Source organism: Ischnura elegans (assembly GCF_921293095.1).
Source record: "Ischnura elegans chromosome 13 unlocalized genomic scaffold, ioIscEleg1.1 SUPER_13_unloc_1, whole genome shotgun sequence".
Lineage (NCBI taxonomy): Eukaryota > Metazoa > Arthropoda > Insecta > Odonata > Coenagrionidae > Ischnura > Ischnura elegans.
The window spans coordinates 14,094,133-14,121,397 of record NW_025791657.1 but is presented as its reverse complement, the minus strand read 5'-3'; the positions used below and the strand labels follow the sequence as shown (position 1 = coordinate 14,121,397).

Genomic DNA, 27,265 nt, shown 5'->3' with positions numbered 1-27,265 from the left:
TAGATGGCTACAAGACGACAAGTCCATACCTACTGCTGTAGTCATTGGTAGTTCCGTATGTCCGTAAAAATCTTGAATACAATGAATAATTATAATAATAATAGTTCTTGAAATTTTATAATAATTAATGCGAGGACTTGCAGATATTTTTAAGTATTAAACCACATCATGAAAAATATGGCATTCATAGGCGCAACTAGCAAAGGATGGCAGAAGGATATTTGGTACCTAGCGCATTCTGTCACGCATTGCATCCACTTCACATATAGATGCGGTATGGGCTGTGCCGGCTGGGCAGGCCTCTTGAACATTAAAGATGCGAAAAAAAGAAAACAGAAGGAATGCTGAACTTGGCCTTGGCTGGAAAAGGGGTATGAAAGCGTAGGAATAAGCATGCTAAACATGTTGGAGAAGGAGTTGGTCGCCGATGTTCCCGTTTATTATCGATAATAATTGACGACAAGTCAGGATATTTTCATGTCCCTTATCAGCAAGGTTGAGGGCAGAATAAAACGCCAGGATACAAACGTGAGGCAGTTTATTCCCGCGAGGAAAATGTTATTAATAAATGATGGACATTTTGATTGAGGAGATGTTATGAATAGTGCTGTAAGAGTGCATTTAAATCACATTTTTCTCTCCTAATCTAGCAGTTTCTAAAATAAGGTCCTTATCCTATAATCATTGTAATAGAAACGGGCAGCTGTAGTGTTTCACAGGTACAATCGTCAGTTCATATTAGTCATATCTCCAGCTGCTCGCTCGCATTGTATGCCTTCCATAAAGCGTAAAATTCGGACTCGATACCTTAAGTAAATCTTTTATTATTTCCAAAACATCCCTCCTGGTATTGCGATTCTAAAGATCGCTTCCTTTCTATTTAAGATCAACTGATTATTATGGATTTCCTAGTTGAGAGCTTCCATCGCCTATCACTAAGACAAATTTTTGCTCATATTTACCTTTAGGGCCACACCAGGCGATGAAATAGATGATCACGAACGTATATATATATTTGAAATAATGTTTTGTGAATTCACTTCGTGGTATGGTGATATTATAAATTTAAAACTAAACCTTTTAGTATTCCATACAATACTAATGAAAAAACTCAACCGGTTTCGATCTTTTCAGGTCCTTATCTAGAGGTTTACGATTAAGATAACGACCTGAAAAGGTGGAAACCGGTTGGGTTTTTAATGCATACTATGTGGAATACAACAAAGTTTATTTTTGTGTCCATAATATACATAATTATTAATTAAAATACTCATGCAGACGATAAATAAGTTTAACGTATTTGGCCTGTGTGTCAGCGCTAGGCTATGCTTTTTTGTCAAAGGCCCTGTGATTGGTTGGTTTCATCCAATTGGATGAAAATTTAGAACCTGTCCTATCCATTTGTACAAATCGGTGATTTGTACAAACGATAGGACCAAAAGCCAGTTGGACAATATTTTGACCGTGGGACAGGGTGCGCGTCAGTTGCATCAAATTTTGATCAAAATATTTTGACGCAAATTTGACCGTGGGACATCGGCTTAACTTAAATCAGGTTTAAAATCTCATAATATACAACACATTACGGAATGAATCAATAGCACTTTCCTTTGAATTAATTCTGACGAATATAATTCAACAATAACGGCCGTCTCCTCTTCGAAACTTTATTTTCTGTTTTCTTTCCTCCTATCCCACTTCGTTGCTGCTTCGCCTTCTTCTTTTTCTAACCAGCTTTTAACCAACTTGCGTTCACACCCGCATGAACTACCGCCAACCATGGTCGGAAAACGGTGGTCAGAATCCCAACCACGGTTAACGGGAACTTGCGTTCACACCTCGTTTTGTAACCATGGTCGCAGCTAACCGGCGTAAAAAGGACGTAGTGTGAACGGGGCATTTTGCTCAGGGAGTCGCTCAAAGGCGCTCAAAGGAGTCATGATTGAAAAGACTCAAAGGAATCATGATCGAAAAGACTCAAAAGGAATCAAGATCGAAAAGACTCAAACAATGGATGTAATAAATCACTTTGAATAATCGAATAAATACTGCCTGATCTGCGAAGAGCATTGGTAACGCTGATTGCTATCCATATTATCATTTCATATACTATTTTAATTGTGAATTCCTAGATGAGTAAATTGGATTGCAAAAATGAAGGAAGCAGTGCCATGAAAATATTTGGGAAGGCGAAACTGCCACAGTTTCTTAACACTAATAAAATAATTTCTAACTATAGTTGATCAAAATATAACACAAAATACACCACACACTATGCATGAATCTGATCTGCAGGATAATTTTATGAACGGCACAATAAAATATAACCAGCTTTAACTTCTACTTCTTAACGTTCTCCTACAGGAGTCATCTTAATATTTTCCTTTTACGTGTATTGGTGTTATTAATACTGATAACTGCTGGAAAACATTTTAGAAAAAGATTACACAAGTATTCAGTTCCTCATAACATAGTATTTAATTTTATCACAACTATTTCTGCCCTGACGAAAAGAGATTAAGCATCGGTCGTTCCAAATTTTGAATCAAACCGGAAACCGAGATGATTGATATGAAACCGGAAGTCGGAGTGATTGATGATTGATGATCGACTTGTTTAACGAAATGAATCATGAGTCATTTGATTCACCTAGTGATTCAATCTTTTTGATCGAATCGTTCATGATCGACCCATCACTACTGAGAACTGCAAGGTCAACCGTTATCCATTTTGCTGTGGTGTATTTTTTCGTTGAGGTGATTATGAGTTATATAAATTTTAAAATTTAAACTTGTCTTTCACCGTAAGAATTCTAAATATACGTTGGATCATCGAAATGTATGTAGTTCCCGCGACGAATCTGGAGATCTCAGTCTGTTATGCGTTGATGATTTCATCGACAACTTAACATGTTTAAAGATTGATTGAGTGATTGAAATTAAACATGAATCGTACCGCCGGGATTTTCACCGCTTCATCAGAAAGGAATTCTGAGAATACCCTGTGCAGACTATGCGTGAAGGATAATGATTATTATTACAACATATTCACTTCCAACTTAGCTTGCAGAATAACTGTGAAGGATGCCATAAAACGTTTACTCGGTTTACAAGTAAGTGGCACGTTACCTACATCTTATTGATTTATCTTTTTCACATTGCTTTAATTATTCCGTGATATGACCATCATTTCGCACTTCTTCAATGCTTAGCGTGTTGATTGCTATCTTAGGTTGCTGTGGGAGATGGCCTGCCCACCACCCTGTGTCCACTATGTTTGAAAAAGCTCAAGGAATTCAGTGATTTCAAAATGACTTGTTTAGAATCGGACGCAAAGCTGAGAAAATTTTCTAGGAGTAATTGCTATAGGGTGAGTACTTTCGTTCATTCTCTTTTGAAGACTGGTACATGGTATGTTTCGGAAAATGTTAAGTGAGAATCTTTGGTTTGTGTCGACAGCAGCGAGAAATCCAAGTAGATTATAATTTGTGGATTAAAAGTTTTTATAGGAGTTGTTTGATTGGATTAGCTCAAAATTGTGATTGATTATTCACTTGATGCCACAACTTGAGAAATAGAATGCTGTACCTATGTATAGGTGGTCAATCCAACTTTATTTTAAAATTTATTTGGATTAGAGATATAAAATAAATAGAGCATTATTTTTTTAAATTGATTATATTGGAGAACTTTCGCAATCTCCATGTAAAGTGCTTGTTACCTTGCAGTTGATGTTTCAGTGGTGAAGTGAAGACGGTTTTGTCTGATTCAGCTAGGTGTTTGTAAAATAATTATGGCTTACAAATTTGGGCATTCAAGTTCGACAACTCATTAAAGGCAATGCACCCACAACGAAATGTAACAATCCCTTTTAATATATTTACTCACTTGGGTAACCGTAGCATGTTGAAACGAACAAAAAAATCTACTACTGGTTCCTGCTAATTGTTATTCTAAACTTAAATTGAGTTGTAAGTTAGTGTCCAATCATAGGCTAAAGAGTACACACACAAAATGTAAAATCTTGAGATTTTCTTTATTTATAAGCATACATACCTGCTGATATTTCAAAATTTTCTCTCAATTTTCACGGCTTGTTATAAGAAAAGATGAGAGGAACTGTGATTGCATAGCTGGCCCAGTATTTAAAATTAAGTTTAAGCTTTGAAGTTGCTAGTTGCAAAAATGTCATTGTTAACGTTTTAAACTATATACATAAAATTAAACACAATGAGAAAATGGATGTGATGTATCTTTTAAGTATCAATTTGTTTAGTTTGTTGGATAGCTACTTTGTTACAGGATAATGTTTACATTTTCATTTTAGCAAAAATATATGTTGATATGAGTACATTATATTTGCTAGAACAATGGTTCTTTTCATAGAGGTCTTTTTTTTAACTTCAATATTTTTCAGATAAGTAATTTTGTTAGAAATTTATCTTTTCAGTTTTTTGTTAATGATTCTCTGTACAGGGAATGGATTGCTGTTCCAATTTCTAAGTAAATTTTGTTTAGTGAATTAGTTGTTTTAGAATTTTTTTCTGATAAACTTTCAGCTCTATATGTACAGGTTTCTTTGGGGAAGAACTTTTTCACCTGAATCTAGAGCTGAAAAAGCTTGTTAGCTATATTAACTTTTTACTTTACTAAGTGATGGGATTTAAAAATATAAAAATCTCCTAAATTAGTAAGGTTTCGTCCACCAGATTATTGAAGTGGACTTGTCAGAATTTCCTAGATTCTCGTTTGTCTTCTTTGCCATGCCGTACACTATTCAGTGCATTGGCTGTTCAGGCATTGCTGTCTTGCCCGTTGAAATTGGTCCCATATCTCTCTAATTGCTGTCTCTTCTACGATGTTTTGAGTCCTAGAACAATTATTTCCCCTCTTTACCGCTTTTCTTATGTCTCCCATCCAATATCAGGCTGATGATTTCATACCTCTCTGCCTCGGATGGTGGCCAAAATATCTATTCTCTCCCTGGGTTGGTATTTCAGTACATAGAAATAAGAGTTCAATTACAAGAAATGAATCAAAAACATATTCCACATCAAAGATTCATATTTTAAGACACTTCTGTTGAAAATATTTATTTTCTATCTTTCATTGCCCGAAGTATGTTGTCTATGTGATTACTGATTATACCAAGTGTCTTCTGCCTAATTTGGTTTCAGCAGCTATTTACCATTTGAGTTATGGATTAAGAGAAACATCTCAATTTTTACACAATAGCTTAGATATCACATTGAAAATCCTATTTCATCATTATCAGGAGTATGCTTCATTTGTTGACTTTTGAGTGAATGGCTTCTTAATAACTGTTACTCTCTCCATAGAGTATCCAAGGGGAGGAGGCAGCTGATGAGAAGTTGGGGACTCCTGCTGAGACAAATGGCTGCATTAGAGATGTGATTGAAGGCACCTCACATCTTACTTGCTCAGCCCAAAGGACTGAAATATACATTCCTGTGGAAGACTCCCAACAACTTGGATCTAATATGTTGGTAAGTTTTATTCTCATCCACAGTGAAACCTGAGTTAAATGACTCTTAGTGGTTGACATTTACTAGGTGGGGTAACTTAAGGGGCTTTGTGTAGTGTAAATGAATGCCTTTCTACAGGAAGTCACCTTCGCTTGTGTGAATAGGGAGACCAGATGCCATGAGGTGAAAAATGCAGGACAGCTACCTATTAAATAAGCAGTAAGAGGAAAAGTAGGCCAATTGAAAAATAATGACAATTTTATAGTTTGGAACGGTAAAATTAATGTGCAGTATGATTTTATATACTTTTCTGTGTATCTATTTTTCTTAAGCAATTTATGTATTTGTATTAGCTAGCTAGCTATTAACACATTCAATGCGGATGCGATTTTTATGAAGGTCGTCAGAATCGGTCGATAAAATAAGAAAGGCAAGGAGGGTGTTTTCCACAACATACCTTCAGTTCAAACAAGGCTATTTACAAAAGTTCAAAGTGTACCGAGACTAGCCGCGGTGATAACTTTTACGGGAGTCACCCACAATGCACGATCGTGCGAAAGTTCCACAAAGAAAAAATCATTCGCCTTGACCGGGATTCGAACCCGGATCCCCCGATTTCCGGTTGAGTTAAGCTACCGAGGCGTCATTCTTCCCTGTGGATATTTTTGGACACTACCGGACAAGATGTTGCTGGACTGCTGAGCATATGATGCCACAAGCAGTCCAAATCAGGCGCACAGCACCACAGCCGGAGGGCAGGCCCAGACAGAATTGTGGATTAAGGTTAATATTACTACATCTTACTGGATACATGCGAACACAGGCGAATAATTTTTTCTCTGTGGAACTTTCGCACTATTTACAAAAGGCGCACACGGTTCAAAAAAGGTTCCTTGCTGGAGATCGTACGCATTATCAAAAAACTTGGGAATGGATATTAGTTACTTATGGAGGTGGAGAATGGTCTTGTGGCCCGACTGGCAGAGCACTTGTATTGACCAGCTCCATATATTGACTTGGACGGGACTACGTCAATTGACATGTTCCACACTGAAAGTGTTAAAAATGAGATAAGAAGAAAGTCAGCAACTTGAAAAATAATGGCAATTTCTCAATTTAGAACAATATAAATTAATTAGACCTATAATTTTGTAATATTTTGTGGACATATTTTTCTCAACCAATGTTTGCATTTTTACAGCTAGCTAGGTAGCTGGTAACAGATTAACTGTACTCAAAATCATGATTTTCAATGAGGAGGAAAATGTCCCATTCATAAAAAATCCAACCCGATACCAGACAAACATCCCAACTGTACCTAATGGCAGGAGTTCTATGAATAAAAATGCCTGTTGTCTCCGCCCGACATCTGGTGAGAAAGGGTTAAAATGGAAGAATGCATGGAGGAAAAGCAGGACACTTGAAACGTGATTGCAAATTCATAATTTAGAGTAAAAGAAGTTAATAAGATCTGTGGTTTTGTTTTTTGTTTGTGGATCTAACTTTTTCAAGCAATTTTTAGCATTTCTGACAGTGCTAAGTTTTTAATTTTTACTGAGGCCATGTTCAAATCCACCATGAATGCTCTCTTGTGCTCTAACCAGCACTTATTGATGGTCACATTTGGGAAGTGATGTCTGATGGTGCGATTCCAGTCAACTCCGGTCCTGCTTTGAAGAGCGCATAATCGAAGAGCAAGAGGAAAGGTGGGGATTCACCCTTACTTGCGCAACATAGGTAGAAATTTCTGTTCATAATGAGAATACCGACAGGATATGATTTGAGGCAGTGAGTTGGTTCTTTAAATTGTTCATGATGAATCGAGTGAATATGAAATCCAAATTAATCAAGAACAAATGTGAATCTCAGTGTGTCCAGCAACTACAACAGCATCAGGAAAATCGGGATTTATGCAAGAATTTTAAGTGTCTAGAATTATGCTTTAAATATCATGAAAATTTTCTCCAGCCTGAAATTTCAAATTCATTTCAGGCATAATTTTTCAAGTTCAATGGCCATTTTCTGGCGTAAATGTTTTTGTTGTAATCATAAATGCAGTATCTGAGTGGAATTTTTATAGCTGCATCGAAACATAATGTCAGACAAAACTACGGAATCCAAATTCCTAGCACTCTTGTCTCAAGTAAGATTCAAAAACTTGAAGAATAGAACAGATGATATCAGCATTTGCTTATGAGGTTGAAGTAGCTTCTTGGCTTGCATTGAATAAATTTAAATGATTAAATTAAATTTGATGATGAAGTGTGTGTTAACTGATCCATTCCTTGACCTTAAATTTCTAATCTATCACAGTAATCACGTATCATCAACCTGAAAACTTTCCCTGGAAAAATCACGAATAGTGGAAGAATTTTTTTCTTTGGTTGGCTAGACACCCTAAATCTTTCAACTTACTGCATTTAATTTATTATGATGGTATCTTTTCATAGTGGTTAATATTTTTAATTTTAACGACACATTTATTAAATTGTTTTCAGTTTTAAATCACTTCAATTTGTCTGAACATTATCCTGTACGATATTTGTTTTCCAAAATTAATAAATTTATTGTGGAGTGTAATGGTTACAATTGCAGCCACTCCCTGTTTCCTCTGCCGCATTTTATACATTATCACTTCCGCAATTCCATTTAGTGCAGTAAAATATTGCAACACTTAATAGACAACAGCATTGACATTCTCTTACCGCGAACATTCAGTAGTCAACTTTTTTTAGTTTCAAAATCGCCACTCCACAGTGGTGGCACCACTTGCAATCCAAGCAGGAAAGACCAAAAGAGTCTGCAAGAGTGTTAGAGCACAAGAGGGTTGGGTGCACCCTATGGATTGGAACACGGCCTGAGGCAATGTTTAGTTTGTTTCTCTTGGTGGTCCAATGGGTTGAAATAAGAGAAAGTACCCTTTCTGCAGTTCTTTTTTCCCATGGTTGGCTTAAGAAATATTCAGAAATTTTGTTGAAAGTTCTGAGTGGCTATTAACAGATTTATATATTTATAATCATGATTTTCAAAAAGGAGGACTTTTCCCATTCTTAAAAAATCTGACAAGACTATCAATAAAGACTATCTATAAAGGATATCACGTCTGGACCAACCCGAATGTATGGACCCCCTATATGAAGGCATCATCAATACATTGTTTCATTTCATTTATTTACGGGATAACCCATAAAGGATATTCTTATATATAACATCACAGATGAAAAAAACATAGAAAAAAGATAACACGTGAGGCAAAAAGGCTGACTGCCTTAATCTATAGACGTATATACCTAAATAGATTAAGGCCTTAATCTACTTAGGTATATACGTTGATCTGAGGTTTATAACACCACCTTTCTTGTGGAAGAAATGTCATACATCCCATGGAGGAGTCTATTGGTGGTTTGTGTCAATTCTCCTTTCTAGCCTATTGTCTTTGCTTCAGCATAGCTGAATATCAAGAATACTGCATTTTTCTTCAATCAATCTGCCAGCTTGACCTTATCATAGGAAATAGCCAGAACCCTCATGTAGATTTGTTATAAGTAAGGGAAGTACAATAAATAACCAAATCCATCTTATTCATTTCGTAAATGAATCTACAAAAGATAGATGGATAAAACATTAAAATAGCCTTCAATAGTAATTTAAACATGAAGGAAGCACGTTTCCTTTATGTTGAGTGAGTGTGTGTGTCTCTCAACCAAAGAAACTGTTTCAATGTCCCTTTCACTATCACAAAATTTATATGCGTTGTATGAGTGCTTGTGACTCTACCAAAGAAACCCTAGCAAAGCACCTTCATCCATCGCAAAGGCTTCCTCTGGGCTGAGTGCTTATATTGGGTTTACGGTTTAGAGGCTCGGGTTGGTCACTACAATGGATTCTTCCATTCCACCAAACCAACAAAGTATTTGTTTTGACCTGCTACTTGATCCTTATGTTATGGCCTTGGGCGGCTATTTTCATGTTTCATGATTGAAGCTGTAGATCTTGCTTTACCTGTCTCAAGCACAATATGACATGTGTACGAAGGTGCAGGCAAAATTGTGTCGTGAATGGGAGTGAAATGCTAGAACACATGCGAGAATGTGTGGGTGTTAGATGGTAAAATAGCCCCTGTTCTAATTCCGTTCATGCATTTGTGCAATTCCACGCGATTTTAGAAATAAATGCCATTCTAACCTGAGCAATTCCGTGCCTAGTGTAAAAAGGGCCTCATCAAATATATTGGATGTTTTCAATCTTGCATCACTTGTATTTTTCCATCATTGTGCCATGCCAACTGCATTGATGCCCATAGATGTAAACAGCCCAGAGAAAAATCAGTCTATGATCCAGAATATGGAAATTCTATTGCCTGGAATATTCTTCTATCCTGTAATAAAATTTCTGTAACATCACTTATTTTGAAATATATCTATAGATTTTGGTGAGATATACGTGTAGTATATACAAATATTTGACGAAAAGAATTTTTCTTTCATGGAATGTGTTGTTTTTCTCATAATGAGGAAAAATGTTACTAAAGTAATTGTTTAGAAATTGTTAAGCAACTGACTTAAGGTGACAATGTCATGGTAGACTTCTTGCAATTCTGTCTATATTAAGATGGATTCACTGATAATGAGGATTGCACTTCACCCCATTACAAATAATGAGAAAAGACTAATCTCTCTGCACCTGTTGATGTGCTGTGGACATTTTTTTTAAACAAATAATAATGCACTACAAATGACAATATAAATTAAACTTCAATGGGATGGAATTGTGTCTCCTTAATGTTATCATGTTGACTATTATGCTGTTTTCACTCTCCATTGGTAGCATCCAAGCTGCATTCTCATCACTTGAGCAGGAATTTAAGTTCAAGGCAGACGACGTCACTGCCTCAATTCCAACGTACATCTAGTGTCTCGATGATAACATGGTAATTTGTTATGTGACTTGTATATGATCAGGCATTATTACTGTGTGTATATTTACATGCAATAAATCAATAAGGGGTAGCTCTTCCCATGACCTCTCATAGGTGCCAAAAGTTAAAAATATTAAGATAAATTTTATATCATTTTAAAGTATGGTAAACTTTTCTTCCTAGGCTCACTGATGTATAAATTTTCCAGCTAACTACATACATGTAATGGTTACGTGAGCCTAAGAAAGACCTTGCTAGCTACATGCCCTGGTATTTGCTCTAAGTGGTCATTATTGATGCTTACCTTGTACTTACAACTCCCTTCATGGCAGTAGCCTTTGGTAAATCGAAGTTACTATTTTTAGTAATTTCATTTCAATCATCACTTTTTGATGGCATTGATGACGTTTTGTGTCTGGGGAAACAAAGCTGTCCATGTTAATGAAGCAATAAACTTAAGAATGTCTTGTTCGAATATAGATGTCGTCACTTCAGGCGAAGTGTGTGATATGGGTTCACTAAATTTGCTACTCGGGCCAGTGATGGTAGAGAAACACAAGTTTCATGGGAAAATGATCAATGAAGAGACATTTCATCTAAAATTTTATATGGGGTGATAAAATCCATGTAATTCAAACCATGTCAATGCTAATTATTGTGATCCTAAATACCCTATTGCATAATTCGGGAAAAAATAAAGGCTCTGCACTTATCACCCCTTCATCCAGAAAGACATATTGAGCCGTAATTTATTCATTATTTAAAAAAATCAGAAATATCTGTCGAAATTCATATAGAGCAAGAAATAAACTATGAATAGGGAATAACCTAATTTTCAGTCTCTAATATAACTTAATTTGCTGCTTATTTCATTTTATAAAAACTTTTAAATAATTATGCGTTTCATCGTACTATTTTTGTTGTACTTATGTTTACTGATTAGTTTTCAATGTCTGAATCACATTCAGTATCACCATGGTCCACAAAAAGCCAATTAACTGAAAAATAAAGCATCAAAGCAATTTTGGATAGTACTTAGCGTGAGATTCATGCACCCATGCCGGTCATTGTTGTTATCAATTTGAAGTTTAAGGTCTGAAGTTGGCTAAATCAACATAAAAATTAGGGCGTGTTTTTCTCCATTTCAATTATTGGGAGATGTGCTGTATGATTTTGTATTGCTCAGTGTTTTAGTCATACCATTGTAAATGAAGTGAACACATAGACTGGTCTCCACAGTGGTTATCTGCAGTTGATCTCTCTAGTCTGGAACTGTAAATTTTCACTGCTTTTGAAGATCATGTTCCTTAAACTACCATTGCATTCAAAGTTGTTACCAGAATTTTTCAAAATTTTATTTATTACTTGAATTTCTGATGTGCTATTAATGTCATGACAATGACAATTAGCTGCCGTGTTTTTAGGGTGTAAGGCATGAAAGCATTATGAGCTGTTTAGTTAAAAAAATGGCCATATGTAGGCTTGATAATGCACATGTAGCCCAAGATCAGTTTATGCTGAGGCTGATGATGTTCCAAGGGTCAGGTGGACCTGCAATGTCGATGAAACAAATAAATGTGAACAAATGATGACAACGGCTTTATCTTTATTGATTGATGGAATTCAGGACTTCAAAGTCCTCTCCTACAATCAAGCTGAGGACACGCAAATATTCCAAGTCCTGGGTGGGGTTATGCCACCCATTTGGGATTCAAACCTGTAACCTCTGAGTTGAAAGGTGAAGAAGTTACCCACTTCTACTTTGGCTAGCACATTTAGAAGCATTCCACACCAAGGTGTGCAGATTAAACTGGTCATGTCTACCATTTCATTTTAGGTTGTCACTAAATCTTGTGCAAACATGATTTCAGCCAGCTTGAGTGGTTCTAGGTGAAAGAGGAGGTTTTATTGTTGTTATTTATAACTATTCACATGTTTATTTTGCCCCATTGATTGGCACCCAGCATTATCTTCTAGGAAACTCTGAAAGAGGAGAACGAAGACCCTCTCAGTGAAGGTAAATATCCTGAGATGCACACTCTGGATCCAGCTAGAATTTCAAGAAATGCTTTATACCAATTGGCAACTGATGAATTGGTAAGTTCACGTTTGCTTTGTTAACCCTTAGGCTGCGGGAACGTTTTTAAACGTTCTGCATGGTGAGTGCGGGAAAAACGTTTTTCTACGTTTGACCAGATTTTCTTACCACTGGCAGACTTTCCTTAAGATTTTATTGCCGTCCTTTATGCGGTTGCTTGAACTCGGCCCAACCTAGTGGCAGAGAGCACAAAGGCGTCTTATGAGGACTGGGTACCCTCACCACGGGGAGCGCTACCCAGATTATCCCTCTCCCAGAGAGAGAGGTCTCTCTGCTCTCCGCGGCACATTCACGAAGAAAACAATTCCAATGAATCCTTGCATTTCCTAGGAATTTTTAAATCTTTTCATTGTCCATTATCCGGGGAAACTTATTTGAAAGCATTGGTTATTCTTTCTTATACTTTCGGTGGTGGGTCTGTCGCACCTGCTTAATTACCAAGGACATTTCTTTCCTTTGAGTATTATATTCTCGTTCTGGATTTTCCACCGAATGGGTTTCCCTTCGAATATCCTCTCTTTTCCACATGCTCTATTGATCTTTGCTCAGTTTTTCCAGAGTTTCGGTGGTGTATGTTTGCTCCTAATCCCCCAGAGAGAAGACCCCACAGAGAGCATGTTTCGTGTGTAATAATACCAAAAAAAGGGATCAAAAGAGAAAAGACACGCACTTTTGGTGCGAAGACTGTCAGAAAGCTCTATGTATGGGTTGTTTTGGAGATTATCATTCAAATATTGATTTCTAAGTGCCAAAAATACAATAATTTCTAAAAAGAATGCCTATTATAACCTTTATTATCCATTACCTTTACCTACGGCATCTAAATGCTCCCCAAAGTTCAAGTCGGCTGAAGTATGGTTGAAATATTGAGGAATTTGGTTAAAAATCAATGGATTTTATTACTGTTTGATATAAAATCGTTCATAAAAATGTCATACTGGCCAAATTTGAGGAAAAAATCCATTTACATTCAATTTAGAAAAAGTAACGTTCAAATATTTTAATTCCAATTATGATTCTTAGAAAGGGCTCAATTGTATTCATGGTCTGTCGTCAGGGGGTAGGGTCTGTAGTCCCGGATTATGAGGGTCCACTACCTGCTAGACACACGCCCGGGATCCTTGGAAAAATATCTCCCCGTTCGTGTCCCGCACACAGTGGAAGAAAATTTTTGATGATCCCGCAGCTAATGGGTTAAGCATAGTTTTGCTACTACACAAATTCAGTCCTCCATGGAATAATGCAATATCATTTACCATAGTAACAATACCTTTTCCCTTCCTTTATCAAATGTGAATAAGTAAATGTTACATGTGTCATGAGTCTTAATTAGAACTTTCACTGTTTCTCATGGTGTTGGTTAAAGAAAAACTTTTCCACTATGTTGACTTGCTAATTTTTGTCTACAATCTACGTTTCCTGACCTATTTTGGTTGCTTTTTCAAGGAGGATTAAGGGAATCACAGTTCCTTAAGTTTTGGCCCATAAGTTCAAAAGTTTTTTTTAGTAACAAAGAAATTTGTCATTCTTGACGAAATCATTCAAAATGAATGTGTCATTGCACTGAACAGAATGGGGGCATACAGCTGCTCTGATCATACACCTTTGCTCACTGAGCAAGTGATACCATCTTTGGAGAGGGTATTGGATGTTGGCAAACCAGGTTGGTTGTTGAGATGCATCAATTATTTTCCATGAGCTGATTTTGATGGAGCATGTTGTATATTCAACTTTGATTGAAATGAAATGTTGTGATTCCTTTAATGGATGAAATCAACATTTTTGTACTCCGTCTGCACATACAGAAAAAAATTCTTGGTTGCCGATGAATGATGTCATGAGACCATCATGTCTCAAAATATTGCTGATAAATTTGTTCTTCCTTCTTTAGAAGATTTTCCTATGGTTAATATAAAAGGTAGAGTAACTTAATGGACCATTTTTTTATCAATAAATTTATCCTGCCTTCCTCTCTGAGGTCAGAATAGCAATTCAGGGAATTTTTCATTTGTTCATACATTTGATGTTTTGGTTGTGATCTTTTGCTTCTCGTACCGATTGGTGAAAACCCATGTTAAGAAAGTGTTAATTCTCTTTCTATTAGAGTGGCATGGCAACATGTGGGTCCCCTGGTGTAAAAGCAGATCAGACCAGTGATGATGAAGGAGGATATGTGCACAATTATAGCACGGATGCGGCCACAGATGACCTTGTGGCCCAAGCCTCTGCTCAGGTAATAAGCATAATAATAATATTTAAATTGGTCCAGGGATTTGTTTGGACAAATACAGGACATGTCAATGAGTATGTAAGGTACAAAAACAGTACAAACGAAGAAAGCAAAAAATATTTATGTGAAGAAACTCATCATAGTTATAAAAATACTTTTTTGTGCAAACATTTGCAGCATACATGTACACACAAGTTTGAGGTAATATAGTCCATTTTTGATGTAGAGTGAGTCATGCTGCTTATGTAGACATTTTACCTATGAGCTCCAGTATCCTTATATGAATTTTGAATAGTATTTTATAGTTGGTTCTAGGGCCCGAGATGAGGATACTAAACATCACATTCAGGTAGAATACACTATAATAAATTGAAAATAATACATCAATAACTAGTTTCTCTGATAGAATAAAAATACAAGTCGATGCCATTTTTCTGTGGAGCTTCTGAATTTGTTGCTCCTAGGAGACTTGATTACCATGTTTTACACCCAAATAAGGAGTACTGAAATTTTGTGGGATAAACATCAACTTTTACTGGGATCAGTCAGTGTGTAGCTGGTTGCATACAATTTTGAGGTGCATGCATTAATAAACCTTACAATTTTGTAAAATTATTGAGATTATTGCCTTAAAAAGTTATATTAGTGTGCTTAAAGTAATACAAATTTAATACACTTACTACTCATGATACACCCCTAAAAACCCACATAAAATCTAAATGTTATGATAGTAGTATGTTTACAATCGTTTTAGGCTAAAGAGGGGTTTTTAATCCTCTGTACTTTTGATTAGATTGGCAGTGGAATGAGTAAACAAGCAGTTATTATTTGCATGCAATGAATGCTACTTTATACTCCTTAGCTATTTATTGACTGGCTCACTACAGAATAAAAACCTTTGCTATACCGACATGGAATTACAACCCCTTGGATCAGGGTAGTGACCTTGGTAGATGAAAAAATGGTAGGGTAAATGTAAAAAAAGCAGGGACTATGATTATCACCTGCAAAACGCAGAAGAATTTGAAAAGGCTACCATGGAAATTCAAGGTTGGTAGTTAGTCCAGTCATTGCAGTACGATGAGCTAACAATGTGATACATAGTAGTCAAGTGAGTAACCACATCTCATCCATGTCTCAGCAAGGCATGCTTTGTATTTTTCTGTACTCTTGTGAGTGATCTGCCCAAAATTGAATCTTTTATCTATATTTTCAAAGACTAATAAGAATTTTGAGAGTGATAAAAACATCTAGTGGAAAAATCCTTTGAATACAAACACTTTTTGCTTGCATTGAAAATTAGTCAAAGTAAACAATAATAAAGGCAACAATGAATCTCAGTCACATTGAGGCATTACACAAATAATTGTTCACACAGAATAATTGATATTTTACTTGTTACTAATCCTACATTTTCTTGATAAGATGAGTTTTTTTTTTTTCTTTTTCGAGTTCTGTGATAGATTATTGTACAAATATTGCATGTAAATGTATAACACAAGCTGTTAAGGTTTTAATATTACAGAAGTGTATGTTTTGAGTTGGTGTGTAGATATTTATCAATAGTATAAATAGGAATCAATTTTTTGTGAACTCACGAAGCTATTTCTATATACCTGTATCCCTGTTTTATAATGATGCTGATTTTGGACTCATATGCAGGCACAGGCCTCAACATCTTCCCAAGGTGAAGAAGTGGATGCTGAAGGCACAAGAGCCGTTGTGATAGACCTTGACACTCTGCTGGTTTTGACCAAGAAAGAACAATCTCCCAAGGAGACAGATGCCACTGAGGTATGCATGAAATTCACATTCAATTAAATTAATGGATGAAAGTGATGTTTGGGAGAAATCCTGAATTTCAAGTACTGTAAACTTGGGCACTTGAGCTCAGGTTTTGAAACGTTAACAAATTGAAGTACTTCAATGCTTCGAAATAGGCAAATTTTAAAGTAAAATAAAAATTTATAACGTAGGTTTCCGTGGCGATGGTTTGATCTCTGCATTTCTTCAGGGTTTTTTTTGTGTCAGCTGTTTGGTTGGCAACAGTGTCGCTAGCTATCCTGCCAGTGTCTTCAGGTCGAAGGGCCTGAAGACCTGAAGACACTGGCAGGATAGCCAGCGAAACTGTTGTCAACCAAACAGCTGACACGAAAAAAAAACCCTGAAGAAATGCAGAGATAAAGTAAAAATTATAATTTCAATGAAAATTTTTACAAAACTAACTGAATAAGAATGAAAGATATTTCAGAAATTCAGAAAACCCAAGAAAAAATTATCCTGCATAAAGGATTTTTCTAATAATTACCATTCAATAAAGTTGTGTTTATGCAATTCTGGGGATTTATGGGTTGAATTAATGGATTAAAGTGATGTTTGGGGAAATCCTGAATTTGCAGTACTGTAAACTCGGGCCTTTGAGCCCAAATTTGGAGATCTTTATCATTATTTTCAAAAATAGGTTAAATGTATTGTAAACCATGCCCCTTGGCAATTTGATAGAATTGATTCAATATCGTGTGTTATTATGTGTGTACGTTTGTGCGTAGTGAATATTGAATGGAGTGTTGAGTGTTTCCACCTCCCACCTTGGTTGCCCGCCTCACTGATCTCGACTGATTCGCGTATAAGATGCAGATGGTATTCTTTCATCTTCGCGAATACCCATGTAGCGTTAAACATTATTTCTTGCACAGCAATTCCCAAAAACAACCACCAACATTAATAAAGGAAGCTGTGAAAATCTTCATACCAAACTTAACCATTATTTTCAAAAATAGGCACAATGTATTGTAACCTATGCTGCTTGGCATAGTTCTTGGGTAACTTAAAATAAGCGTTCACAAGGCAAGGAGAACTGATTCAATATCGTGTGAAAATATCTGTGTGTATACAATTATGATTGAGTGGAGTGCTGAGTGTTTCCCCCTCCCACCACGATTCTCCGCTTTCCCAATTTTGGGGTTTTTCCGTGATGTGTACGTGACCAGGGAAAGGTCCACATTTTCCCCAATCCTCTCCCCGCAAACAACACCTGTGAAAAGCGAATAGAGGGTGACACTACGTGCATCCATTCCTTCTACAAAATGAGAACATGCTTTGGCAATCCCCCCTCCCCGTGGTGAGGATTCTATGAAAACACGCTTCTTCCTAAGTTCCCCCAGTTGCCCCGACCTCAGAAAACTAACACTCTCTGTTTAATGAAATACGGACAAATTTCAGCTTGAGGAGAAATATCAACCACGGCTTAGTGATGCAGCCGAAGGCTATGCCAGACAGCTGGAGGTGTGTTGCCTGTCAGATGGAGGAGAGGTAGAAAGAGAAGAGAATCGTGGAGGTTAGACTGTGAGGTGAAGAGTGGCGAAGAAGAGGAAATAGGAGAACTGAATGGTAGATATCCCGGACCAAGAGAAATAATGTCAACTCACGACGACTTGAATTAAATATTCTCTCACCCCATGGTGAATGAAGACGCTGCAGGAGCCATCCCAGTACATGACGGAGAGCTGATAAGTCAAACTGTTATCCCATACGACTTCCCCCCAGCTAAGAAGATTCATCAAGAAATCCCCTTTATAATCACGAATGGAAGAACTAACTCTGAAGAAGACCCGTTGCCCCGCAATATTTGTACCTAGCATTTTGTTTATTATTTTGGCCCACCCTTTTTCCCCAGAAAGGAGTGTATGTTTTAGTATTTAGGCAGGGTTCCCACTCAACAGTGAAAACCTTAAAACCGTGAATAAGCCGTGAATTTCGTCCATCGTGAAAAAACCTGGAAAAAGCCGTGAATTTCGCCATTAAACCTTAAAAATACCTCAATATTGATAATAATACTACGATTGACTGATCAAATTCGATATTTTAATCTTGTTTCATGGTCAGGCACGCGCAGACTCTTAGTCTACGCATTTCTCTACTTACGAATATTCGAAGTGTAGTAATTGGTCCATACCATATGACGACACATTGACCGATGTTTTCCATTTTAATGACGGAAGTCTGTTATTTTGTCTAAGCGTTTCAATTTCAGTGATAGCTTGGGATGGACTTGTATTCGAAAAAGGACGAATGAAAAAATTTGGATTTCAAATGGACCCAGAGTGAACCATTTACGAAACTTATCTGATTTGTAACTCGAAGTTCGGTTCCCACACAAAATTAGGGCACATGCCATATGCTTCGAAATATGAGTTTGCCATTGGAATTTTACTTAAGGAAACATTTCTACGGCAAATAGGCTTTCATTTTATGGCAATTGCTCTCAATAGACTACGCTCACCTCGTTTGAATTTATGTGAATAATAAAGTGAAAGTGGAAATAACGTGTTTCAGCAGGTATTTATTTTGTCTTTATATATTAAAACCAAGTTCATTATACAGTGGAACCCCGATCTATCGTTCCCGCATTGATCGTTTTCCAGGATTCATCGTTCGCCGTTCCTGGTCCCATATAAAGTTCCATAAAGGCAATGTAATTTTTTCCCGCATCCATCGTTCTCCGAAGTATCGTTTTCCTGCATTGATCGTTTGGAGATCGCGGTCCCCTCGCATAATTTTCCCGCACCCATCGTTTGACGAAAATGAGGCCAAGTGTTTACCACGTGTTGTTTTTGGCTAATAAAGACAGACACCCCCAGGAGATTGAATTACCATAAGGAGAAGCTGAGTACCATGGGATAGTTAGATTAGCGCATTTCCCAAGATCCGCTATCCCCCTCCACTCAGAACTCGCCTCCCCCCTCTGAAGCTTTCCTCTTTTCCGAAATAAAAAAAGGTCTCAGCTCGCGCAGGGATCGTATTACGAAGACCTTAGCTTCGAAAAAAATATCAAGTCACACAAGAACAATAGAAACGTGTTTCGCGCCCCCCCCCCTTTTCTCACCCACTGACCTTTTTCAGCCTAACTACTTCAAAGTTCCCAGTTTCTGGAGGTTAACTGCTGCATGAATCACCTATTAGCCCGAAAGGAGTCTAGCAATGAATTTCAACAATTGGAATTATGCTTTTATTGAATTAAAATATTTGTGAAGTGCACGTAATTCATAAAAGAATGACACCAATCACGACGCATTTCTAACGTTATTTAAGCGTTTAAAACAAGAAAATATTTGGAAAAATACAATGATGACTTCTGGCGGAACTCGATATCCTCGTAGCTTAGCTTCTCGGCAGTTAATGTGGCATTTTTCCGAAAACGGGATATCAGGTTATTATCAGTTATCAATTTACGAGTTATACTATAAATCTCAGTTGTAAGAGTTACTGAGGAAGGGATATATTCTCAAGATATTTTGTTTCTCCCTACTAACAATCCAAATTCATCTACTCATCTGGCGCTACGATAATTACAAAGGAATGCATACGCTACCTTCTCTTTAAAACAAAAAATCTCATGGCGCAGTCATATGTTTATGTTTCACCCTCTGCAGTACGTTCTGCGCAAGACGTACGCGATAGCATCAGTTCCGAACTTCACCTCGCACGAGTGGTTCCGTACTTTCCAGGGTGGGTTGACTTCGGTGTTTCCTGTGTGGCTTTAATAAAGTAAGGTTTAATTTTTTTCATTTTTATCCGTCTTCGGACCATCGCCCCTCCGAAAAAACAAGTGAGTACTTTAAAACATGGAGTGAAAATAATTGAATATGAAGAAAAGCTCCGGGATAGAAGCGCGTGAATATTTAAGAACGGCTCGGGCTATTTGCTAGCACATGACGGTAGGGGTGGGGGTAGAGCGAGCTACCTGGTGAAAACAAGAAGTGGGATGAAGTCGGGGTTCAGGCGGGCGTGCCACTGACGATTAACGTAACTATGTTCACGCATTACACATGGCCTAAATTACATAAAAAATATATTTATTAGACAGGAACATTACAAATAACTGCCTATTTTTGGCCTATATTATCCATCTCACAACCAATCACTGCGCCGGCGAAAGCGGTTATGTTGGGCATAACATGCGCATTGTTCTCGCGAATACGTGTACTGGAAATGGCGTTTCATGGATTTTTACATCAGAGAGAAATCCATAATAGCAGGGATAAATGCCGAGTGGAGAGCAAACATTGTTAGTGAGATGGCGTGTTCCTTTAGTATATTTGAAAGAGATATGATTCGAATCAACAATATGACCTAAGTGTCTCAATAACGTACTAGTATTCCTGTGATTGGCCAAAACCTTCTTCGAATCCTGTGACAAATATCATAATTACGCGCCAAAATCCTGCGTTTCCTGGGACATAGGCAACATATCGAAGCATTCCCGCATCGATCGTTTCCCGCATTCATTTTTTTTTCGCCCATCCCCCGAAAAAAATTGATCGAGGTTTCAATGTAATGATATGAAATTGATTTTTTGATTTCTATAAACAATTTTAGTAAATATTTTCCGAGATCTCAGTAAGATTGAGTAAGGAAAATTTGGTTACTGTGCGGTAATAACCACGTGCGCCAAAAACAATCTCTCGGTGAGGAATTAGAAAAGGACTTCCGGTGTTCATACGGAAGAAGGTCCTAAGTGCATTCGCACATGAAAGGAGGCTATGGTATTCGGCGTCCGGGCAAGAGCGCGGTTGGGTTGGGCATTTAGTTGGCCCTGAATTTCCCAAACTTTACGTCATAACATATCACTTTTCATTGCTGCGTTTACATTATGTCTCGTACGTATGGCGCATGTCGCGTACGTTAATTTTTAGTTGATATACAGTCGGCGATTTTCCTTTAGTTGACTTATAAATGAGCTATGAATTTGACGACATTGAGACCGTGAAAACCTGAAAAAAACGTAAAAACTTAGAAAAAAAACTTAAAAATCTGGAAAAACCGTAAATTTCACTCTTTGGGTAGAGTGGGAACACTATTAGGAAAGTTAACTATTGGAGAGTGCTAAGGATTAGCTTTCGTGTTGCCTCTTCACTTGTTTTTGTATTCACGGCAGAGATTTACAGGAGTTTAAGATTTTTGTTTGATTTTTTTAGATTTTTTGAGATGTCATTTGTTTTGGGTACATCTGAAATCTGCTTACTTTCAGCCTACTGTTAGGGAGAATGGAGAGCTGGTTCAGAATCTATCAATGTCTATGGAGTCTATGACAGAGGCGGATGGTGAGTGATCTTCAGTGTTTGAAAATGACTCTTCACAGAAAATAATTGTTATTAATTCTGACAAGGGTATATTAAAAACGGGATCTCAGAATTCAATCAAATTTTCAATTTGAATTTTTTTGTACTATATTTCTACACTCTATTTTACAAAAGCAAGTTTTTCGTCAATATTTCCGTTAAGTTCACTGAAAATTTTATTTTTACATATGGCTGACCCCGGGTCCTCAGCATTACAACTGGGTACTTTAACCCCTGGACTAATGCTCACCCTTTGCAGAGTGCCCTTATAACTGAATATATTTGACCTCTACGTTATAACTGCATTTCAGTTTAAACTATTTGGTTATATAATTCCATATGGAGGCTGAACAAGGAGAGCTCCTAATGAACTATGTAAAACAAAAGAAAATTCAATCGAAATCTGAGACCCGGTTTTTGGACACTTCCCTTGATAAGGATGAAGAATCTGTATTTTTCATCCATCTAAACTTTCTTTAGTTTATGATGTATAGTTCTGCTTGAGAATATAATCAGGTCGGCAAATGTCGAGTAAAATTTCCATCATGCTTCAGTGACATTAATCAATATATTTTATCATGTGCATTGGTAATTCCAGTGTACTTTCCTAACAATTTTGTCTTCAAGACTTGGAAATAGAAAAAAAATCCCCAATAAATCACCTGTGAAGAATAATAAGCATAAGTTTCCAGTTATGGATCAAGTCAATTGTGGCGTCCATAAACAAAATTAACATGGAACTTGTTGAAAATGAGCTCAAGTGGCTTTTTCAGTTTTGAAATGATGGTATTATTTTGCTTTGATAGACACTCCAACCAATTCACTGTTTTGCGCTCTTTGCATTTGTCCTTTAATAGGCTTAACAGTTGTTCATGGAAAACGTGAGATAAAGAAAAAAAACTTATTTGGCTAAAAATAGGCTTGACTCAATTTCAATACCTTGTGTGCAGCAGTTGTACTTCTGCAGAGTAATGACAGTGGGTGACCAGGACATGCTAACTTATTCTTGTTAGCTAAGATTTCAAGATTATAGCTTCATCCAAATTGTTAAAGGTGGTACTGCGAAGTACAAGTTATCACCCTCATTGAGGGTAGATATGAGGAGTTTGAATTACTCGGATCGAACTTCTAACTGCTTAGTTTATTTTTTATTAGGATGATTTAGTGGTATTTTCTACATTGCTTCACATTTTAAGTGCTTTGAGTTTTATGAAAATTCACTCTGGACGTATTCAAAATGAAAATCTTATTGTGATGATTGCTCCTGAGAAGAGATAAATTTTAGGGGAAGTGCAAGGAAATTGGAAAATGGATACATGTTCACAACCCGGAAATCAGGTATTTTTTCCAATTTTCAGCTTTTTTATGTGAAGTCTATGGATTGACAAAGTGAGGATATTATATAGATGTTCCTAAAGACTTATTCACGAGGCTTCATGGTGATTGCTTGCTAGAGTTAATCCACGGTGTATTCAACCCTGAATACTGGGTCAGCCAGTGAAACCAGACCATTGTATATGGCCCTAAGACGGAGTTGGGAAGTAGTGTAGGGGAAGGCTACTGATATGTTACAAAATGTAGTCTGCCATTTCAGCGAGTCTTTGCATTCAAAGCCTTTTATCAAAACGTTATTTATTAAAAAACAACTGACACCTTGTTTTGTGTACAGCATTTAACCGAAGGATTGGTTAAAGTAACTACCTTGGTATCTTTCTAAAGGGTGTTATACATTAGTTCAACGAATCATAGATTTTATGCCTAATTTATTTTTAATGTTAAATTCTTTTCCAGAGTCCCCACCTCCTGAAAGAGCCTCAGCCTTGTTTACAGTCCTTGAACCAAAGATTAGAGCATCACATTCAAAGAAAGGAAAGAAGGTGATGGATAAAGACATTAGAAAATGTGATACCTTGCTTGCTGATAAAATAAGGTCGTGCTCAATTCGTAACGATGGACGGTTACATTCGAAATTTAGATATGCGTGTAAAAACAGAGGTGATAGATCAACAAATACTACTGCTGCCCAGAGAAGTGGTTGTGATAAAGCTGACACCATTAAGTTTTTCAGGAGCACCAGGAATGGAAATAATGGCTCAGAGGGTGTCATACGGGAAAACAAAGTGAAAAGTACTTGCACGATTAAAAGTCCCGGGAAACGTGCCAGTTCAAGGAAAAAATCTTTTCATTGCTTTAACTGCAGAGGTGCATTCGATGCCAAACATGATCTCATTAAGCACCTCAAGATTCATTTCAGTTCTGGTAATTTGGATATTGATTCAAATTTATCAATCGGAAAGATATGTCCCGCAAAGCCTTTGTGTCCACAGGAGAAACTAATACTTATCGTCCGCCCATTTCCTCCAAAAGTTTAAATAAGCTGATGTGTAAAAGCCAAGGGGTGAGACAAAAAGGGAATGGGCTTCTTAAGGATAACTTCGAAGGAACAAGGGAGAATAAAAATATGAGGGAAGTGAAGAGAAGCTTCATTGCGGATGGGAAATTGTGCGCAGATAGTCCACGCACAGCAAAGAAGTCCTATTTCTGCCGTGAATGTGAAAAGTCTTTCTCTCATAAGGGTAACTTTGTCCGTCATATTCGTACTCATACAAAAGAGAAACCCTACTCTTGCAATGAATGTGATAAGTCTTTCTGTCATAAGAGTAACCTCGTTCGTCACAATCTGACTCATACGAAGGAGAAACCATATTCTTGAAATGAATGTGATAAGTCTTTCTCTCATAAGAATTCCCTTGTCAGTCATATTCGGACTCACACGAAGGAGAAACCTTATTCTTGCAGTGAATGTCTAAAGTCTTTCTCTCAAAAGAGCAACCTTGTCTGTCACATGCGGACTCATACGAAGGAGAAACCTTATTCTTGCTACGAATGTGATAAGTCTTTCTCTCAAAAGAATACTCTTGTCAGTCACGTTCGGACTCATACGAAGGAAAAACTTTATTTATGCAATAAATGTGATAAGTCTTTCTCTCAAAAGGGTACACTTGTCAGTCACATGCGAACTCATACGAAGGAGAAACCTTACTCTTGCAATGTATGTGATAAGTCTTTCTCTCACAAGAATACCCTTGTCATTCACATTCGGACTCATACGAAGGAAAAACCATATTCTTGCAGTGAATGTGATAAGTCTTTTTCTCAACAGAGTCACCTTGTCCGTCACGTACCGACTCATACGAAGGAGAAACCTTATTCGTGCAATGAATGTGAAAAGTCTTATGCTACCAAACAAAACCTTGTCTTACACATGCGGGTACGCCAGAAAGAAGCCGTAATCTTGCAATGAATGTGAATAGACATTCCCTGATAGATCCACCTTTTCTTTCATTTGCAAAAACTCAGGGTTAGGTCTTACTGGTCTAATTAATTGGTATTCATTAGCAATCATGGTAATTAATTCTTAATATTACCAGTACTATTTTTTATTAAAAGATGAAATGTTCCATAATGTTGAAAATGATAAAATAATATTGAATTAGGTCTGTGACCTAATTTTATTAATGGTCAAGTAAATTTACTCTACCATATTTTCAAGGACTGAATAAATTATTCCTGTAACCTAACTGCTAATTTTTTGCCTGTAGTAAATTATTTACATTTAAATGGAACCATGCATTCCAACAATTTCAATGAAAACTTAACGCGCTTTGTCTCAAGAATAATATTCAATGTAATGTCAATGTTATATGTGTTATTAATCAATATTTAATTGTCTGATCGATATTAGTTGATGCAATGCTTCTATGTAATATATATGCAAATATCAAGTTCACAATAATATATGATTGATGAAGAGAGTGCTGAAGTGAATGACTGGTCTGTTTTAATTGTTGATGGACCCACATGCCTCTCAATGGATACATCAGTATTGGGTTGTAGTTTGAATGCCTGCACCACAATCACCATGCAATTATTTGTTCAAATGACAATAATATCTCCTCTTGAAAACATTGCTAGCCATGGCTAAGGCTTAAATGATCAATGCAAGGAATTTCTTTCTCAAGTGAATGGCAATACATTTCCTCGTAACTGTGTCCCGTAGATAGGCGTGAAACAAATAACTTCCCTGCTGTGTATAAATAGATCTTTGAGGTTTTTGGTCTTAACACACACGTGGTTTTGCGTGTCGAGATGTACCAATTGAGAATTTTTTTTTCATGGACAAAATTTTTCTAGTAAAAAATGTGGTCAATATGCATGTTTTTGTCGTAGGGAATGAAACACCGGTTTTCTTAGTCCGCATAGATATTGCTATCGTGTAGATATTTTGGAAGCTAAGTCATAGAAATTCAATCATACAACCTCTCTGTCTTACATTTTGGTGTTACTCTTTTAAAATTTATGTCAACTTCATCAACAAAAATATTGAAGTGGAAGGAATTCCTTTGGCATTTACAATTGCATTTTATAATTTCAAATTCTAGAGCTCTGTTCACTTTACTAATTTAGTCACTGCAGTTTATAATTCAGTTTTCACCATACTGAAGTTTTATTTAGTATTTATAATTTGTTTTCAGTGAATTATTTAGATTAATTATTAAATCAACGCTGCATAAATAATTCTTTGCACTTAAAGGGCTGTTGGTCTTTGCCCATGCAGTGTATGAAATAAATAAGGCTGCCGTGGATTTTCGTGACAAATGACGAGATTTCATGCTGACTCGATTTTTAGTGAATTTTTGTCGTGTGAAGGATCAATTGAAATAAAGTTACTAAACGCAAAGATAGCTCGGATCTTCTGCTGTTGTTGACACCAATTTTTAAAAATCCTGACAAAAAGCAAAATAATGCTTATATATACGACTTAGCAACAGCGTTGGGCAGATAACCTTTTCTTCTCCAGTCCACATATTAACCGGGAGCACTTGAGTATCGGCTGGACCTTAACCATTTCAAGAATTAGTCAGTGTTATTGCTGGTGATGCACTTTACCCCTTTTTTATTGGTGGTGTGTAGTTTACGCTCCGAATCATGTTTTCATCCACACTACCTCCTAGAAATGTCGTTGTGTTTTCCTTCGCTTGATTCTATAGGTGCCATAGTAAATCAGGATTCATGTGGAGCGTTTATTCTTCCCTATGAACAGTATCACCTCATTCCTTAGGGTTAAGTTGAAGCTTCGTGGTGGTAATCCTGTTTTCGAATTAGTCTAGGTGTTCCGGGATGTAGTCCACATCCGAGGTTTGGTTGAAGGACGTGCCAGAATGGAGAAGTATTCAGTGTGGAGGCTGAATGTTCATCCGAGTGGATAGGTCATAAATGAAGACGTTTGAATTAGTTTTCCGCATATGTACATTGGGGACCGGATTTATCGCTGTGGAGCATTGCATGTGATAGGGTATACGTAAAAACATAAATGGTTTACGAGGAAGAATGGCGTTCGATCTGAAATTTA

General features: G+C 36.8%; 1 protein-coding gene across 1 annotated transcript; it reads left to right on the top strand.

The window, feature by feature from the left end:
- Window positions 1–3,276: 3,276 nt before the first annotated feature.
- Window positions 3,277–25,680, top strand: LOC124172430. Its single transcript, XM_046551870.1, has 7 exons — window positions 3,277–3,369; window positions 5,339–5,506; window positions 12,381–12,500; window positions 14,606–14,734; window positions 16,394–16,525; window positions 21,762–21,834; window positions 23,644–25,680. The coding sequence occupies exons 1-7, from the start codon at window positions 3,310–3,312 to the stop codon at window positions 24,222–24,224; spliced, it is 1,263 nt and encodes a 420-aa protein (XP_046407826.1). The 5' UTR covers window positions 3,277–3,309; the 3' UTR covers window positions 24,225–25,680.
- The last annotated feature ends 1,585 nt before the right edge of the window (window positions 25,681–27,265 follow it).